Source organism: Periophthalmus magnuspinnatus, chromosome 18 (genome assembly GCF_009829125.3).
Source record: "Periophthalmus magnuspinnatus isolate fPerMag1 chromosome 18, fPerMag1.2.pri, whole genome shotgun sequence".
Lineage (NCBI taxonomy): Eukaryota > Metazoa > Chordata > Actinopteri > Gobiiformes > Gobiidae > Periophthalmus > Periophthalmus magnuspinnatus.
This window is the reverse complement of record NC_047143.1, coordinates 12,564,145-12,579,548: the sequence shown is the minus strand read 5'-3', so window position 1 is coordinate 12,579,548 and position 15,404 is coordinate 12,564,145. Positions and strand designations below refer to the sequence as shown.

At 41.7% G+C, this 15,404-nt stretch overlaps 1 protein-coding gene across 1 annotated transcript; it reads left to right on the top strand.

Annotated features, from left to right (window-relative positions):
• Positions 1-2,072: 2,072 nt before the first annotated feature.
• LOC117386041 (uncharacterized) lies at positions 2,073-14,231 on the top strand. The gene is made up of 5 exons (XM_055228884.1): positions 2,073-2,078; positions 2,169-2,230; positions 6,776-7,721; positions 8,871-9,755; positions 9,807-14,231. Exons 1-5 carry the CDS (start codon positions 2,073-2,075, stop codon positions 14,229-14,231), a joined length of 6,324 nt encoding a protein of 2,107 aa, XP_055084859.1.
• Positions 14,232-15,404: the final 1,173 nt, after the last annotated feature.

Below are 15,404 nucleotides of genomic sequence, written 5' to 3'. Positions count from 1 at the left end.
GGCTGTGTATGTGTGCGTGCTAATGTGCTAATATTCACTGTCTATTTTGTAAAAGCTAAGGTAACGTTTTATTTAGGGCGTTTCCCCATGTGCTGTGTGGCTAATAGTTTATATGGGCTGTGTATGTGTGCGTGCTAATGTGCTAATATTCTTGTTTAGTCACGGTCTTGTAACGTGCGGTTGTATGTGTTTCTACGGACTATACTTTTAGTGCTAAAGTGCTAGTGAGGCCTAGTACCAAGGGAGGCCTAGTAGCCGCTAATCCCAGCTGCATGGTGCTGTTGTCCTATCAAATACTGGCCTATATAGAGGTTTTTGTGTGCTTAAAAGTAGTAATATTATTCTTTAGTCTTGATCTTGTAACTTGTGGCTGATTTGTACTTATGCAGATATAACTTTATTGCATTAAAGTGTTTGTTGGGCCTAGTAGGTAGCTCATCGTAGCTGGATCCTGTAGCACGTGTCAGGGGCACTTGTCAGGGCCTCAGGAGAGTTCCTTATGCGCGGACGTGACTGTAAATTTGCAGCTTAGGACAAAACTGCGCTGTTTGTTAGGAACCACTTTCAGTTCTGCAATGATTTGGTTTCGTCCTGGTTTTGATCAGGCCCGGTATTATGTGTGCAGGTCCAGTGTCTCAGGTTAAAGTCTGGTTTAGTCTGTTTTGAGATGGCTTTGGACCTGAGTCCTGGTCTACTCACTATTTTGTCACTGTTATATTCTAGACTAGTTTTTGTTTTAATTTAGTCAACTCTTGTTGTAACAATTTGTGTATTGCATATTGGATTTTGGGGACTTGTATGTAATGTAAATGTAATGAACTCGTTTGCACAGATGATCTGTGATTTTAAAATGATGCTTTTCACAATTGATGTTGAGTCATTATGATGTTTGTTGGTTTAAGTTTTAGTCTTGGTCTAGTCCTGGTTTAGTCCTAGTTGAGTGAGCTTTAAATGGGTCTGATCCTGGTCTGATCCTGGTCTGGTCCTGATGTGGTCTTACTGCAGTCTTACTGCAATGGTAAGTGTGTCTTGTCCTCATGAATACTTTGCTTTAAACGGTTTTGGCTTTTGCAATGCAATTGTGAGTGTGTCTTATATAGTATATGCTCAATTATCATGGTGAATACTTGGCTTTGAACTGTTTTGGTCTTATCGTGGTGTTGTCCTGATCTAGTCCAGGTTTTGATATGTGTTAACCAATCAGAAAGCAGTGCAGTGTCTGTTTTGTGAATGTGTGTGGTTTGAAGTGTCTCATACCAGTTAGAATTGTTCACTTGTGTTCTGGTTTAGTCCTGGTCTAATGTTTTATATGGGCTGTGTATGTGTGCGTGCTAATGTGCTAATATTCACCGTCTATTTTGTAAAAGCTAAACTAACGTTTTATTTAGGGCGTTTCCCCATGTGCTGTGTGGCTAATGTTTTATATGGGCTGTGTATGTGTGCGTTAAACTGCTAATATTCTTGTTTAGTCACAGTCTTGTAACGTGAGGCTGTATGTGTTTCTACGGACTATAGTTTTAGTGCTAAAGTGCTAAAGTTTAGTCCTTGGTCTGGTCTTTGAGTGTGTGTGCGCGTGCGCGCGTTAACCAATCAGAAAGCAGTGAGTCTAGAAACAGCCAATTATATCACTCATTTCAAGAGCGGGAATCTTGGTTGCTATGTAGTTGCAGTGACTGTCTGTTTTGTGAATGTGTGTGGTTTGAAGTGTCTCATACCAGATAGAATTGTTCACTTGTGTTCTGGTTTAGTCCTGGTCTGGGTCTGGTCTAGGCCCGGCCCAGTCCTGGTTGTACTGTGATAGTTAAATGTGTGTTATACGACTTATGCTCATACATAATGATCATAACTTTGCTTTAAATGTGTCTTAGTCTTGTCCTGGATTAGAACAGGTTTAGACCTAGTCTGGTCCAGTCCTAGTGTTGGTATGGTCCGGTCCTGGTCCAGTCCTGGATTAGAATGGGTTTAGACCTAGACTGGTCCAATCCAAGTTTTATCTAGTCCTGGTCCGGTCCTAATCCGGTCCTGGTTCTTCTGTGAGTGCAAGTGTGTTATGAAATTTATCTTCATGCATTATGGCCGTAAGTGTGCTTTAAATGGATAAACTGTTTTGGTCTTATTGTGGTGTTGTCCTGATCTAGTCCAGGTTTTGATATTTGTTAACCAATCAGAAAGCAGTGAGCCTAGAAACAGCCAATGAAATCACTCATTCCAAGAGCGGGAATCTTGGTTGCTATGCCGTTGCTATGTAGTTGCAGTGACTGTCTGTTTTGTGAATGTGTGTGGTTTGAAGTGTCTCATACCAGATAGAATTGTTCACTTGTGTTCTGGTTTAGGCCTGGTCTGGGTCTGGTCTAGGCCCGGTCTAGGCCTGGCCCAGTCCTGGTTGTACTGTGATTGTTAACTGTGTGTAATGCGACCTATGCTCATTCATAATGGTCATAACTTTGCTTTAAATGTGTCTGGGTGTGGTCCTGGTGTGGTCCTAGTCTTGTCCTGGTCTAGTCTTGGATTAAAACGGGTTTAGACCTAGCCTGGTCCAGTCCTAGTTTGGTCTAGTCCTGGTCCAGAGCTGGTTTAGAGCTAGTTTAGTCCTGGTCTGGTCCCAGTCTGGTCCTAGTCTGGTCTTAATGCAATTGTGAGTGCGTCTTATACAGTTTATGCTCATTTATCATGGTGAATACTTGGCTTTGAACTGTTTTGGTCTTGTCGTGGTGTTGTCCTGATCTAGTCCAGATTTTGATATGTGTTAACCAATCAGAAAGCAGTGAACCTACAAACAGCCAGTGATATCACTCATTCCAAGAGCGGGAATCTTGATTCCTATGCAGTTGCAGTGTCTGTTTTGTGAATGTGTGCTCTTTGAAGTGTCTCAGAAGAGATAGAATTTTTCACTTGTGTTCTGGTCTAGTCCTGGTCTAGTCTTGGTCTAGTCTTGGTCCGGTCCTCTACTAGAAAGGGTTTGGACCTAGTCTGGTTTAGTCTGTTTTGAGATGGTTTTGGACCTGAATCCTGGTTCACTCACTGTTTTGTCACTGTTATATTGTAGACTAGGTTTTGTTTTATTTTACTAAACTCTTGTAGTAATCATATGTGTATGTATTGGATTTTGGTCCAGTCCTGGTTGTACTGTTATTGTTCAGTGTGTGTTATACGACTTATGCTCACTCATATTGGTTATAACTTTGCTTTCAATGTGTCTGGTCCTGGTTTGGTCCTGGTTTAGTCCTGGTCCAGTCCAGGCCTAGTCAAGGTCCGGTCCGGTTCTGATTTAGAATGGGTTTAGACCTAGTCCTGGTCTAGTCCTGGTCTAAGCCTGGTCTAGTTCTGGTCCGGTCCTGCTGTGATTGTAACAGTGTTGAGTCATGATGTTGAGTCATTATGGTTATAACTTTACTTTAATTAGGTCTGGTTCTGGTCTGGTCCTGGTCTGATTATAAGTGTTTCTTATATAGACCATACCGAGTCATTATGGTATTTATTTAGCTTTAAATGGTTCTGGTCTTGTCATGGTGTAGTACTGATTTAGTTAAGACCAGTTTTAGACTTATTTTGATCATAAAAGTGTTTATTTAATCTATTCTTGCTCCATTCTGGTGTTAATTTTAGTCCTGGTCTTGGTCTTGTCCATAACTGTACCTGTAAATATCATTAAGCTTCATGCATATACGATTTGGTTTTGTAGCTCATTTGTGTTGTGGTTTGGTAACTGCTGGTCAGGGTGTGATCCTACTTGCTAAGGTTAATCTTAAAGCTGCTCGAGGCAGGCGATTTTCCAGTAAATACTATAACAAGGTCAGTAGATTATGCAGCACAAGTGCAAAATCGGGGCCCTGACATCATTTCAGTTAGATGCATATATTATAAATATTTAGTTTATACCTTTTACTTTCCAATGTATTGGTTTAGGGCTAGGTTTGAGTCTTAAAATATTACATTTACTTATTTTAATTGTAACAATTATAACCTTGTTATTTACAGATGCCTAAGGACAAGGGATGGAAGCGCTCCCTTGCTGCGAAGAGGAGGAGGGAGGAGCAGCTTGAGGGAAAGCCTGCTTTCCCGATAGCGGTTCACCTTCCGCCTTTTTCCACCGGTGCCGAGACCTTTACCCGTAAGTGTATTTCAGTATGTTTTTACAACCTTCATGTCTGTCTAGTTTTGTAAATGCTGAGTTGTTTTTTTTAAACTTGGTTCTTTTTTAGGCCGTGGTACTGGTTTTCGCCATTCGGTGAAGCCGTGGCCAACTTCCACCGTCACCGGGAAGTGCCACAAGTTGGACTTGCCGCCGGACTTGTCCCCCGACAAGAAGGCAAGTCTATGAGTTTCAGTATGAAACAAATTCTTAAGTAATAGTTGAGGATTGTTAAATATTTTCTTCTTTTTTCTAGTTCGTTCTGATTGTTGGGAACTCGCATCTTCGTGCTGTCGTTGATGCCATCGTGCCGATGCCAGAGGGCTGCCTGTCCTTTGCCATCAGTGCGACTCCCGGAGGTTCCGCCCGTGACCTTCGGATGCAGCTGGCGGCTATGACGGCTGAGCACCTACCCAAAGGTGAGTTTAGTAATGACCATTAGATCATCTTTGGTAAATATTAAATAGTTGCACCATGAACAATGTCATTGAGAAAGTTGAACGAATGATTGTCTTTTTTTCAGAGCCTGCTTTGGTGTGTGTCATGGCGCCGTGCAACAACCTCACGGCCAGCAGGACGGTTGACGAGGCTGCAGAGGAGTTTGGCCAACTCCTCAGGTATGTCTGCGGCCGCTGGCCAAAGGTATGTAAAATAGCTGCAATTCTTTGATAATGATTGTATTGTGTAGTTGGTAAATGGTGGTTTATTTCTTAAGGTGTGTGTCGTGGATTTCCCACCTCGCCTTGCTGGCAGCGTGGAAATTCAGACCCTCCTTCGCCAGGAGTACCACCGTGTGTCAGCCCGCTTTCAGGTCAACTTTGTCCAGATAGCCGACCACTTTCCCCGACACCGACGAGAGCTGTGGTGCAGGGATGGCGTAAGTACAATCTACGCTCTCATTTTACCAAATTCCTTTTTGCATGTGAGTGGTTTTATGTAACATGTCGTTATAATTTTGTTTCAGATCCACCTGAGTGATAGCCATGGAATGGGAATCCTTGTTCAGTTGCTGTGGCAGGCTTGCTACACGCAGCTAGAGGTCTCTTCCCCCGCTTCCTCTGTGGCGGCGCCCCGCCCTCGCACATCCACTAGAAGGGTCTCGCCAAGAGTGGTTGTGACTGGACCACTGCCCGTGCCACGACCACAACCACCCCCTTCTGAGTTTATTAAGGTTGTGCGAGGCAGAAAGGTGAGAGATTGTTACTTTTGTAGTTTCAAGCCCAAGTGGTTTATTCTGTTTCTTAATGTATATTTTCGTTACAGAACCAACCTAGGGACTCAGCCTCCCCTGTGGGTCCCAAGGGGCGCCTGGTTCAACGGGAGGTTAGTAAATGTCATTCCTGTCTTTAAATATTGCCGTTGACATTATTGTTGTATTGTGATTTATATATTTTTATAAATTTCTGTTGTAAGGTGGAGACCGTCTTCTCCATCCCCCTGTCGCCCGTCCTCTTCAGCCCTGCTATGCTGGTCGAGATGGATGCGAGGTTTCCATTTGGCCTGACCAGCTCTGTGGAGGACGTGGCCACCTTTCCTTCGGGAAAGAAGGTAAGCGTCTTGTGTTATTTTCTCATTGCTAAAAGTTAACAATTGCCTGGTGTGAGATTGAGTAACTTATGTATCCTTTTTTGTTTTAGACGTCTCGGGTGAGGCGTCGCAAGGCTGCTTCCTCAAAGAAACGCCGGCCCAAGCGGCAGGTGAGTGTTACACATTTTCAGACATGTTTTGTTGAATTTGTGCTTTTTTTTATATTAATATTATTACATTTTATGAAGGCGGGAGCAGCCCCTGTGGTTGTGGAGGTGAGACCCGGCTCACCATCCAGCTTCGTGCCTGTAGTGAAGGAGGACCAGGTTTGTGTCATTTTGAATATGTTGATTGTTTTTGACACATTGTTGCCTGTACTTGTTTTTAATTATTGTTTTGTAGGCGGAGGCAGTTGTGGTGGAGGTGACACCAGGATCGTCCCCTACCAGCGTGGCCATCCTGGATTCGTTCCTGGAGGACCAGGTTTGTGTCATTATGAATATGTTGATTGTCTTCTACACATTGTTGCCTGTAATTGTTTTTAATTATATATTGTTTTGTAGGCGGAGGCAGTTGTGGTGGAGGTGACACCAGGAACGTCCGCTACCAGCGTCGTCATCCTGGATACTTTCCTGGAGGACGAGGTTTGTTTTGCTTCTTGTGTTTTGTTTTTATTATTTATCATTTAAACAGAATATGTGCTAATGTAGACATGTTTTTGCAGTCCGGAGATGTGGAAGTGACTCCAGGAACGTCACTTGCCAGTTCCAGGGACCAAATGCAGATGTTGATGGACGAGGTGAGTTTATTTTTAACATTATTATTATAGTAGTAGTATTAGTATTATATTGCAGAAAAATTAAGTGTACAGCAACAACCTGATTAGATTAGTTTAATAATATATTTTCTTTGCATCTTTAAGGCCATGGACATCAGCCCTCCTGTGACCCCGCCGCTGCCGCCTCTGACCTGTCCTCTTCTGACCTGTCAGCCTTCTTCTTCTGTGACCAGTCAACCTTCTCTTCTCAGCCCTCCACCAGCTGTCCATGAGGAGAGAGCTTCTGACAAAGATAAGTCTTGTTGTGCACATGTTGTACCCGTCGGTCTTCCTTCTGTCGTTAGGGGTAGTTTTCATCAGGGTGATTTTAGGTTCGAGTATGCAGGTGTACAGTGTATGGCAATAGCTTTGGTAGCTTTAGCTAAGCACTCGGTGTGTAATGTGTTTTCATGGGATCAGAGGCAGTTAGATTTGGTTTTGAATCTTGGGGATGCACTGTACACAGACCGTCGGAATCGGGGCTTGACTCATGGGCATGACTTGTTAATTGCTTCAGACCTGCCATGTGAGTCGGTTATAGATGGGCAGCAGTTTAGCTTTTCTTTCAGTCAGCCAGTTAATGGGGCTGCAAATGTTGTCGAACATGAGTTTATTGAAGCGGGCTCGTGGGTAACCTTAGATGGTGGTTTAGAACAGATGTTGGCACAGTACGACACATGTCTTATGACACTCTGTGGTGCTGCTTGTGCCGTTATTAAAGACAATGGGCGGTATGCTGTAGTCGATTCTCACTCGCGTAGTGCTGAAGGGTTGGTAGATCCTGATGGTAAAAGTGTGGTTATGTATTTTAGTCATATTGATGAGCTGTATAGTTTTTTTTGCACATTGGCTGCATGCTATGGTGATGATTCAGATGAGTCTTTCAAAGAGTTTGAATTGACTGGTGTTAATGTCGTTGTTGCAGCTGATTGTGTGAGGGGCTTAAAGTGCCAAGAGGCCGCAGAAGTTTCTTCTGTACTCCCTGACAAAAACACAAAGCAGGACATTGAAGTTGTTGTATCTGATGGTGTGAGGGGCTTAAAGCGCCAAGAGGCCGCAGAACTTTCTTCTTCTGTACCCCAAAACAAAAATTTAGAGGACACTGTGGTTGATTTAGATGTGCTGTGCACCAGTGTTCAAGACGGTGCTCTGTCCTTTAATCCACTCAATGAAAGTGTTTGTAAGGATTTGTGCAAACACATTAAAGCTGAGTTTCAGAAGCTCAGTGTGGCAGATCCAAAAACTGTAGGGCCATTAGGTGTGCCATGTAAAAATGAAAAAATAGTTGGGGACGGTAACTGTTTCTTTCGGGCAGTTTCACAGGCCATTAGTGGCACACAAAAATACCATCGTAAAATTAGGCTTGCAACTGTGAAACAGCTTGAAAAAAATCCCTCAAAATACAATACCCTGTTGCGCGATGGCCACTCGTCTGTGGACCAGTATATCAGCGAGTCAAACATGCGTAAAGTTGGCACATGGGCCACAGAGGTAGAAATCCACGCGGCCGCGGATTATTTAGGCGTCGACATATTTACATTTTATCATGAACATTGGCTGAAATACGGTTGTACTACCGAGCTTGTGTCAAACAATGGCATCTATTTAGAGAATATAAACAGTTGCCATTACGAAAATGTAATATGTGTCAAAATGCCTGATGCTAATGCTTGTTATGAATGCTGCCGACTCTATCAATTTTCAATGGAGGGCTATAATATTAGGCCTAAAAAGGTAGCTCTCAAACCCCCAATTGATATTAATATTGATATTAAACCTAAATTATCAAAGTATGTACAAAAGAAAAAACTAAAGCATTTGAAACACACCTACATCAAACATCATGATACAATCAAGGAAAAACAGAGGACACATTATATCACACATCACACACATGTTAAAGATGCCTCAAAAAAAAGAGGTAAACAAAAATATAGAGATGATTCGGAGTATAGAGAGGGGAAAAAGGCTGCAAGCAAACATTCATATAGAATGGATGAATTCTATAGACAGAAAAAAAAGGCAGCAATTAATGTAGCAAACAAACAGAAATACAGAACCAGCATGGCATTTAGAGAAAATCTTAAATCAACATATAAAAGTAAATACAGTGTTGATTTAGAATATCAGAATAGACTGAAGGCAGCTGGAATAAACAAATATAAAGTTAATTTAAATTATCAAAATAAACTTAAAACTGCTAGTATAAACAAATACAGAGTGAATTTAGATTTTCAAAATAAACTTAAAACTGCTAGTATAAACAAATACAGAGTGAATTTAGATTTTCAAAATAAACTTAAAACTGCTGGTATAAACAAATACAGAGTGAATTTAGATTATCAAAATAAACTTAAAGCTGCCAGCACCCAAAAATATAAATTCAATTTACAGCATAAACAAAATGTTAAGACAGCCAGTAAATTTAAGTACAAAGCAAATCCCCAACTTAAAGAAAAAGTAAAAACATTTGGCAAACAAAAATATCACAGTAATGAGCAATTTAGAAACAAAACTCGAGCAGCATTCAGGAACAAGCAAAAGCAACTGGAACTAGAAAAGAGAAATTTCACATTTGTTTTGGATCAATTTTTAAAGGAAGATCAAGATGGTCCAGAGTATATTTGCTGCGTTTGTTTAAAATTGTTATTTAGAAACCAGGTCTTAGCTTGTAGAAAGGATAACTTTATGGTCAAGCCAAAATGCGCTGATATCGCTAATGCCTGTATCTCTGAGGCCTATTTACATTCGTGTGATGATGATTGTCCATCTCCGTGCCCGCTGTCTGACTGTAGAGGTAGTTTATGGATCTGCTACACTTGCAACACAAAACTATGTAAAGGTCAAATGCCACCTGAATGCTCAATAAATAATTTACAATTGGACGATATTCCCCCTGAGCTTGCCTGCTTGAACACTGTTGAACAGCACATAGTTGCACTTAACATAAATTTTATGCAAGTTTTAGCTTTACCAAAAGGGGGTCAACGAGGGATCCACGGTCCGGTGACATGCGTGCCTTCAAGGGTTAGTGAATCAGTGAAGCTATTACCGCGTAGTAACATGGACGGTTGTTTATTGCCCGTAAAACTTAAGCGTAAACTTACTTATAAAGGACATTATGAGTATCAATATGTAGATACAGAGCGCGTACGGAGGGTCATTGCATTTCTCAAACAGAACAACCAGTACTATGTAGACATTGATTTTAATGAAGAGTGGGTAAATGAGTTTGTTAGGGAGGAAGAGGAAGCTATGGATACGGGTACGAACGTTAATGTAGAAGTTATTGATACGGGTGCAGATGGTAATGTGGTCAAGGAAAATCAGGAGAAGACAGAAGATTTAGATGATGAGCTTCTCCATGATAGACAGCGGCATTGTATGTATCAGGATACATTTTTCATGCCGGTCGATATTGCTCAGGAGGCTCTTGACCACTATTTTGAGGGCATTTTGAATTTGGCTCCAGCCGAGGGGAACAGTCCGGTTAGTTTGCTGTCAGATAAAGAGAATGAGGCTAAATGTTTTCCGAAGGAGTTTCCATTTGGTTGTAATACGTTTCATAGTCCTCGGCCTGTTCCTTTGACCATGTGCAGATATTTTATTAACAGACTGCTGCATGTGGACGGTAGATTTGCACAAAATTTTAAGTTTCTTTTTTTGGCCTTGTACATGTTAGAAGTTCAGCAGGTCGTGTCAAAAGTTTCGATAGCGTTGCGAAAGGGACATTCTGGTCAGGCCAATGCTGCTGCAGGTGAAGGAACTTTAGAAAATTTGTTACAATATGATAATGGTTATCGTTTTATGCAGCCTATTAGAGGTACCCCGCCCTTCTGGCAGTCCGCACAAAAAGACTTATTTGCATGCATTCGTCAGCTTGGTATTCCGACGTGGTTTTGTTCATTTAGTTCCGCAGATCTCCGCTGGCCAAGCCTCCTTAAAACGCTCTTAAAGCAGGAAGGTAGTACCCGGAGTGTTGAAGATTTAGATTGGGCTCAGAGATGTGACCTTTTGCGTCGTCACCCTGTAACCGCAGCTCGCATGTTTGATTCCCGTTGGCGTCGTTTCTTACGTAAAGTTATTCTTTCCCCCGCTCAGCCAATCGGTAAAGTCATAGACTATTTTTATCGCGTAGAGTTCCAACAGCGCGGGTCTCCCCACGTCCATTGTTTATTTTGGATTGAAAATGCTCCAAAGCTTGGAGTAAATACGGATGAGGAGGTAGTTCAGTTTGTTGATAAATATGTTACGTGTGAACTACCCTCTGATCCGGATTTACTGGAAAAAGTTACTTCGGTGCAGCAGCATTCTAAGCGTCACTCAAAAACATGCAAAAAAAACAACAAAGTCTGTCGTTTTAATTTTCCACGTCCGGTATCAGCGCGTACGTTTATCAAACAAAAAGATCCTGATTCAGAGCCTCTTGTTACAAAGGAGGAAGCTGAATTCATTATGAGCGTGCTGAAGAATGCTATCGTTGATGAAAATAACCTGTGTCTTAGTGCTGAAGAGTTGTTTGCGTCTTTGGGTTTATCGCAGTTCACATTTGAACAAGTGTACAGTGTTTTAGATGGACACACACACATAGTTTTAAAGAGGGATGTGGCGGAAACTTGGATCAATAACTACAACGAGAAATTATTAACCTGCTGGAACGCCAATATGGACATCCAGTACGTTGTAGATGCGTGGGCTTGTGTCGTTTACATAATTTCATATATTTCTAAAGCAGAGAGAGACATGGGTTTATTGTTAAGTAATGCACAGAAAGAAGCTTCCAAAGGTAATGTAAGTGCAAAAGAGGCATTTAAAAAATTAGGCAGTGTTTATCTTCATAATCGTGATGTCTCTGCACAGGAAGCTGTCTACCGCGTGACAAACATGCACTTAAAGGAATTTTCACGAAAGGTTACATTTGTCCCAACTGGTGATAATATAGTACGTATGAGCAAACCAATTGGCGAAATAGATGATGAAATGGGGGATGATATTTGGATGACAAACACCATTGATCGTTATTTAAGTAGACCAGATGACAGCACATTTAATGACATGTGCATCGCGACATTCGTATCCGAATATCGCTTGCTCGGGCCGTCGGACAAATGTAAAAATCCAATTCTTTTACAGAACGGATTGGGTGCGATTACCAAAAGAACACGGACCAAGCCCGCAGTTGTTCGATATGCGCGTTTTTCTGAGACTAAAAACACAGAGTTATTTCATCAAAGTATTCTTCAGCTATTCATGCCGTATCGCGTCGACACTGATTTGAAACCGCCTCCATTTGAAACATTTGAACTTTTCTATAAAACTGGGGATGTGCGTTTGAGTGACGGGTCTGTGCAATTGGTTAAGTCGATAGTTGATTCGAATAGGCGTCGTTTCGAACTTGCAGCTGAGGACTTGGATGAGGTTCATGAGCAGATGGAATCTGGAGAGATTCATGAGGATGCATGGGGCTTGCTCTGCCCAGAACAGGAAGTAGAGAGGTTGGAGTCGAGGGAGGAGTTCAGAGAGATGTTGCAGACTGTTGGTTCTGAGCAGGAGCAAGAGGCTATTCCAGACTTGGCTGTAAGAAGTGAACAAGTTTGTCACATAGAGAAAAGAAATGTAATGAGTCGTCAAGAGGGTCTTTTACTTGTGAAAACTCTGAATGAGCAACAGCTGTCCATTTTTTACAAAGTACGGCAATGGTGCTTGGATAAAGTAGCCGGTAACAACCCAGAACCATTGCATGTGTTTATCACAGGTGGAGCAGGCACAGGGAAAAGTCACCTGATCAGAGCAATTCAATACGAGGCGTCGCGTCTATTTGCTCCTATTTGCCATAGTCCGGATAATGTTAGTGTTTTATTAACGGCTCCGACAGGGATAGCAGCATATAATTTACAGGCGGCTACTATCCACACAACATTTAGTATTGGTACTAATGTTTCCCTCCCCTACACCCCACTGGGGGAGGAAAAGATTAATACACTGCGCGTTAAATACATGGATTTACAAATTGTAATTATCGATGAGGTATCCATGGTAGATAAAAAGTTATTTACTTATATTCACGGGCGATTGCGTCAAATTAAACAGTCAGGTGACTTTTCTCCATTTGGAAATGTGTCTGTTATCGCTGTTGGGGATTTCTATCAATTATCACCGGTCATGGGTCAAGCTCTGTACAAAGAAAACATAGGTGTTAATTTATTTACAGATTTATTCAAAATTGCAGAGTTAACAATTGTAGTCAGACAAAAAGATAACACGTTTGCAGAGCTCCTAAATCGCCTTAGAGTGCGCTCTAGAGGGACACCACTTCTTGATGGAGACATAGATATATTAAAGCGTTGTGAAACAGGCGAAGATCCCGACGTGTTACACATTTTCACCAAAAACAGCTTTGTGTCAAATTATAATTTAAATATTTTGAATAAAGTATGTCCAGAAAAGGTAACAATCAGTGCGCGTGATTTTGGCTATGACAAAAAGACCGGGAAGTTAATCGAGATACAAGGCCACCTCCATAAATCCAAACAAGCCAGTTTGGAGGAGTCATTAATCTTGGGTGTAAATGCGCGTGTTATGTTGTGTAAAAATGTAGATTTAGCTGACGGTTTAGTAAATGGGGTATGTGGCATTGTAACACATATAGTTGAAAATCCACAGAATAAACAGCCTCCTCTTGCAATCTATGTTAAATTTGACGACGATCGAGTAGGCGCACAGAGGAGGAGGCAAACGCGTACCCCTGCTCACCTGACTGGTTCTACTCGCATAGAACCAGAGGAGGAGCAGGCAAATAAACGGGGAGAAAAGCGTCGTCAGTTTCCACTTAAACTTGCGTGGGCGTGTACAGTACATAAAGTACAGGGTGTTACTGTAGATCAAGCAGTGGTGTCCCTTAAACAAGTATTCACGGCGGGTCAGGCGTATGTGGCCCTTAGTCGCGTTAGAAGTTTAGAGGGTCTTGTCATTCAGGACGTTGATGAAGATGCCATTTATTGTAACGATGGCATTAGAGCGGCGCTTCAGAACATGCCTCCCTTCATAGTCGAGAGTATGCCCTGGCACCTACAAGAGGCACATGTCCTGACATTCTTTTATATGAATGTTCATGGTTTAGAGCGGCATGTGTCCGATTTGGCTTTATGTACACAGCACTGGCAGCCTAACTGTATCGCTGTGGTAGAGACATGGTTAACTGTAGATTCACCTTTTCAAACTAGTCAAATTGAAGGTTATAACTTCCACAGTCGTCCCCGTAGTTTATCTTATCAGCAGAGTAACCATCCAGCACTGACTAGTCTTCTGGTTCAAAAGCACGGTGGCGTTGGTATTTATTGTGAAGAAAACCTTAACTATGAAATCACAGTACGAGATTTTAGTTTAGAATGTCTAGTGAATTATTTTGCAGAGTATAAAATTATATTTTCCGCTATTTACCGTCCACCGTCATACCCCATGTCTCTATTTAAGTATAATTTGGACAGATTATTGAATTGGCTTGAATCACATTGTGCCACTGTGGCAGTGACGGGAGATTTTAATGATGACATATTGAAATCTTCAAATCTCTGCAATTTTATGATGGAAAAAGGTTATGTTCAATATGTCACATCTCCCACAACAGAGAGGGGGACATTAATCGATCATTTATATGTGAAATCTACAGACTATGACATAGAATCTGTAGTGGTGCCAACGTACTTCAGCGACCATGAAGGGATAGCATTTTCTTTTAAGGGTAGATCTACGTAGGCCGCATAGTTATTCTGAATTGGTTTATTTATTTAAAATGGACAGTTGTTGTTTATTGACATCTCATCACATTGTTGCGCGTCGCTTCATCTTTAATCATGTATTTACATTGTTGCGCGTTGCTGTGTCTTTAATCATGTATTTACATTTATATGACGTGAAGTTGTTTTAAATATGAATCATGGAGTTTGTTTGTAATGGGCTTTAGATGTTGTGTTGTTGGTGTTTATCATGCGCATTGTTAATCATGAATTTTAAAGTGTTGTAATCAGGTGATGTGTTTTTATTGTGTATTTAAGTCTTATATATGTTTGTATCTAATGTAGCCATACAGTGATGAGTGCACACATACTGTATGCTTTCTCCTTTGTCAAAGTTTAACTGACTGGTCCACCTGTACATTTCTCTCCCCCTGTCTATCTCTTCCACTCACTATATCTCTTTCTGTCCAACTCTCTCCATTTCCCATTCTCTCCCTTCGCCACCCTGCCATCTCTATGTAGCCATGTCTCTACCTCTCATCTGTCTCTGTAACTCAATGTTTCTCATCACCATCTCACTCTTACTCTTCCTAGCTCTCTCCTGAAGTTTCTCTCTAACTCACTCTCTCTCTTTACCTCTATCTCTTTCCCCTCCCGCTCTTACTACCCCTCTCAACCCCCCTCCTCCTCTCTCTAACTATCTCACTCTCTCATTCTCAACTCCCTCACTCTAACTCTCAAACTGTCTCCCTCTCTCTCTAACTATCTCTCTCGTTAACTCTTCTCTTTCTGACGTTTTCTGTCCTTTGTTTCCCTCTCTCTCTCTCCCTCTATCCTGTGTTTCCTTTCCTTTCCTCCTCTCCTTGAACCACCACCTTATCGCGGTGGAGAGGTTTGCGTGCCCAGATGATCCTAGGAGCTGTGTTGTGAGGGGCTTTATGTTCCTGGTAGGGTCTCCCAGGACAAACAGGTTCTTGGTGATGGGTCAGACTAAGAGTGGTTCCCCAAATTAATGAGGAAAATAAAAATGTGTGTTTTAGGAACGCTAAGACGATAATCATGTTTATGTTAATTCACTATTCAGTTCACCTGTAGTTTTCATTGCTATTCACATGTTTTCTCACTCCTCTCTGGTGAGTGCAAATCTTTCAGATGCCTGGCCACTGACTGCGCAGTGATGACTGGACCCTTG